The 3,191-nt window shown below is 52.4% G+C and overlaps 1 protein-coding gene across 1 annotated transcript; it reads right to left on the bottom strand.

Annotated features, from left to right (window-relative positions):
- Positions 1–387: 387 nt before the first annotated feature.
- LOC125505975 (ammonium transporter 2 member 5-like) lies at positions 388–1,788 on the bottom strand. Its single transcript, XM_048670869.1, has one exon. It carries the CDS (start codon positions 1,786–1,788, stop codon positions 388–390), a length of 1,401 nt encoding a protein of 466 aa, XP_048526826.1.
- Between the last annotated feature and the right edge of the window lie 1,403 nt (positions 1,789–3,191).

Below are 3,191 nucleotides of genomic sequence, written 5' to 3'. Positions count from 1 at the left end.
GATACTAATCTGCAAACAAAAAAAAACGAAAACTAGTACTCCCTCCCTCCGTAAAGAAAATTGATACCCCCTCTAAAGTAGTGATCTAAACACTTTTATATTTCTTACCAATTCGTTATCCTAGGCACAAATGTGATACTTATATGCAATTAAGTGTGGAGATAAGGATCGCTAGCTATATGTTGATCCTAGGGCTCAGCCCCTTCGGGCTGCTTCAACGATCGAAAACTACAGTGTTGTGGGTTTGACCGTATAGGTGGCCGTTCCTAATATTTCCTTGGACATTCGTTCGTGGTAGACTAGGATCTAGGAGTACCCCTAAACCGCAAATCCGTTAAACATACTCCACAATGCACTAGTATCGACCTTACAAATGCATAGGACTGCTCAGATGATCTCATCAACCTTGGACGACATAGGATTGGCCGTCATTTGGTATCGCCGGCTCCCATGCACGGACTGCTCGTACGTCTCGCCCTCGCCCCACACCGCGTACGCGTCCTCCCCGTGTATGGCGTCGTCGCCGGCCGCCAGCTGCTCCTCGCTGAGTCGGAGCGGCACGGCCACCCTGACGAGCAGGCAAATGATGCTCGTGACGACGACGTTGAGGGCCACGATGAACGCGATCCCGGCCAGCTGCACGCCCATCTGCCGAAACCCCGCGGAGACGCGCCCGCCCCTGACCGCGTACACGAATCCCACGTACCGCGGGTCGTCGCCGAAGAAGAGCCGGCATAGCCGCGGCTCCGCCAGGAGGCCCGTCATGAGGCCGCCGAGGCTGCCGGCCACGCCGTGCGTGTGGAGGATGGCGAGCGTGTCGTCCACGTGCCTCAGGAGCCGGCACCGCTTGTGCAGCACCATCATGGTGAACCACGGCACGCTCCCGGAGACGAGCCCCATCAGCATCGCCGCCCAGCCCTGCACCAGCCCGGCGGCCGGGGTGATGCAGACGAGGCCGGTGATCATGCCCTGGACGGCGCCGAAGGCCGAGGGGCGGCCGAAGACGAAGCAGTCGAGGATGAGCCACACCAGGAGGCTCGTGGCCGTGCAGAGGTGTGTGTTGACGACGGCGACGGACGCGTCGATGTTGGCGGCGTACGGAGCGCCGCCGTTGAACCCCGTCCACCCCATCCACAGCAGCCCCGCGCCGGCGAGCGTGAGGATGATGTTGTTGGGCGGAAACGTCTCCCTGTCCTTGGCCGTCCTCGGGCCGACCCAGAAGGCGGCGGTGAAGCCGGCGATGCCGGAGGAGAGGTGGATGACGTAGCCGCCGGCGAAGTCCATGACGCCGGCCTTGAAGAGGAACCCGTTGGGGCTCCACACGCTGAAGGCGCCGACGGTGTAGGAGAAGGTGAGCCAGAGGGGCACGAAGATCATCCATGCCCGGAAGTCCATGCGGCCCAGGAGCGAGCCGGCGACGAGGATGAGCGTGATGGCGGCGAAGACGAACTGGAAGAAGAGGAGCGTGGCGGCCGGGTAGGCGCCGGCGAAGCCCTGGCGGGAGAGGAAGCCTGCGGCGTCGAGGCCGGCGAAGTCGGGGCGGCCGACGAAGGGGAGGAGGCGGTCGCCGAAGGACATGCGGAAGCCCCAGAGGCACCAGCAGACCATGGTGGCGGCGAAGGCGTAGAGCGCCATGAGGGCGGAGTTGACGGCCCACTTCTTCTTGACGATGCTGCCGTAGAGGATGACCAGGCCCGGCACGCTCTGCAGCCCCACCAGCGCCGCCGCCGCCAGCTGCCACGCGTTGTCGCCCTTGTCCAGCCACTCCGGCGCCGCCTCCGTCGCCATGATCCTCCTACCTCGCCGGGCGGCGATCGATGGCAGGCAGTCCACGATGCGAGTGTGTGCGCGCGCGTGACAAGATCCGGCGTCGCGTTCGCTAGGCGAGTACGCGGTGCCAAGTGGAGGGGGCGAGGGCTATATAGGAGGGGCGGGGTGGAAGAGGGGCGGGGTGGAAGAGGTCCGAGGGGGCAGAAGCCGCGCAGATTCCTGAGGCACTTTCTGAAGGACGAGATTCAGTTGTGCATGTGTGTTCTGTGGCTGAATCTTCTGCTCTTTTCTGGGGAGTTTGTTGCATTCTACCTCTGAATTTTGCAGTGACAAGCCGGCCGGCCTACCGTAATTAGCGTCTGAGCCGTGTGTTCAGAGCGGCCACTTCTGCATGCAGCAAACTGAATGGCGCAAAGGATCTAATGGATCATTCTCAACTTCTATGATTTCTAGTAAAAAATAAGAGTACAAAACTGAAGGTCGAATATGGAGATCAAATGTCGGACTTCCTTATGAATGTTGGAGCATTCCCGGTCCTTCAATTGTTTGGTCGATCTCCAGTTTTGGAATCATGGGCCGGCTAATCGGTTACTGTCAGGCGGATTTAGTCAAACACTAATGTTGTAAGCGCCATTTGTACCCAACATATATAAGCACATATGCTACATACAATAGTAAATTATATATATAGCATATGGAGTAGTATAAAGCGAACTCGTTGTACCGTGCGCTTGTACGTACTGATGCACGGATCAACACAAAACAAGAATAATCTTTAGCAGCATATCCCCTATCCTGAAAGTTCAAACCGTATCTATTATCTCAGTCCCTTGCCAATTTTTAGGGGTTTAAACATTTCTTCATCTAGCAAATCACCTAAAACTTAATCTCTCAGAAAAATTAAACATAAATTTTGTACACAAACTCATTTGAAACACACGTTTACACTAGTTCATCATATAATTTGAATTAGGTATCACATTAACATTACACATAGCATAATTAAACTGCCCATTTGCCTATTGCAATAACACTATATTGATATTGAACTAGGTTAAGCATCAACATAAAATATATATATATATATATATATATATATATTATCAATATATATATATTATCAATATATATATATATATATATATATATATATATAGGGTCGCGCTATTCGTCACCCTGGTTGAGAAATAGTTATTCTTCACCCTCCTCTATTTTACCATCAATGCACCGTAATTTTACATTCCGTAAGTTTTGTCTTATTTCAGACGTAAAAAGAGACCGTAAGAAAATATATAATCGCCGTAAAAAATATTTTATGTTATGTAAAATTACAAACGTAAAAACATAGTCTAAAATACACATAAACTACAAATTTTCTTGTCTTATGACCTATATATTTATTTTCTTATGTCAAATTTTAC

Source organism: Triticum urartu, chromosome 5 (genome assembly GCF_003073215.2).
Source record: "Triticum urartu cultivar G1812 chromosome 5, Tu2.1, whole genome shotgun sequence".
NCBI lineage: Eukaryota > Viridiplantae > Streptophyta > Magnoliopsida > Poales > Poaceae > Triticum > Triticum urartu.
This window is presented reverse-complemented; position numbering and strand designations above follow the sequence as displayed.

Bases quoted from the DNA above. Each gene is read 5' to 3' on its own strand.
- LOC125505975 (XM_048670869.1), bottom strand. From the start codon at position 1,788: ATGGCGACGGAGGCGGCGCCGGAGTGGCTGGACAAGGGCGACAACGCG.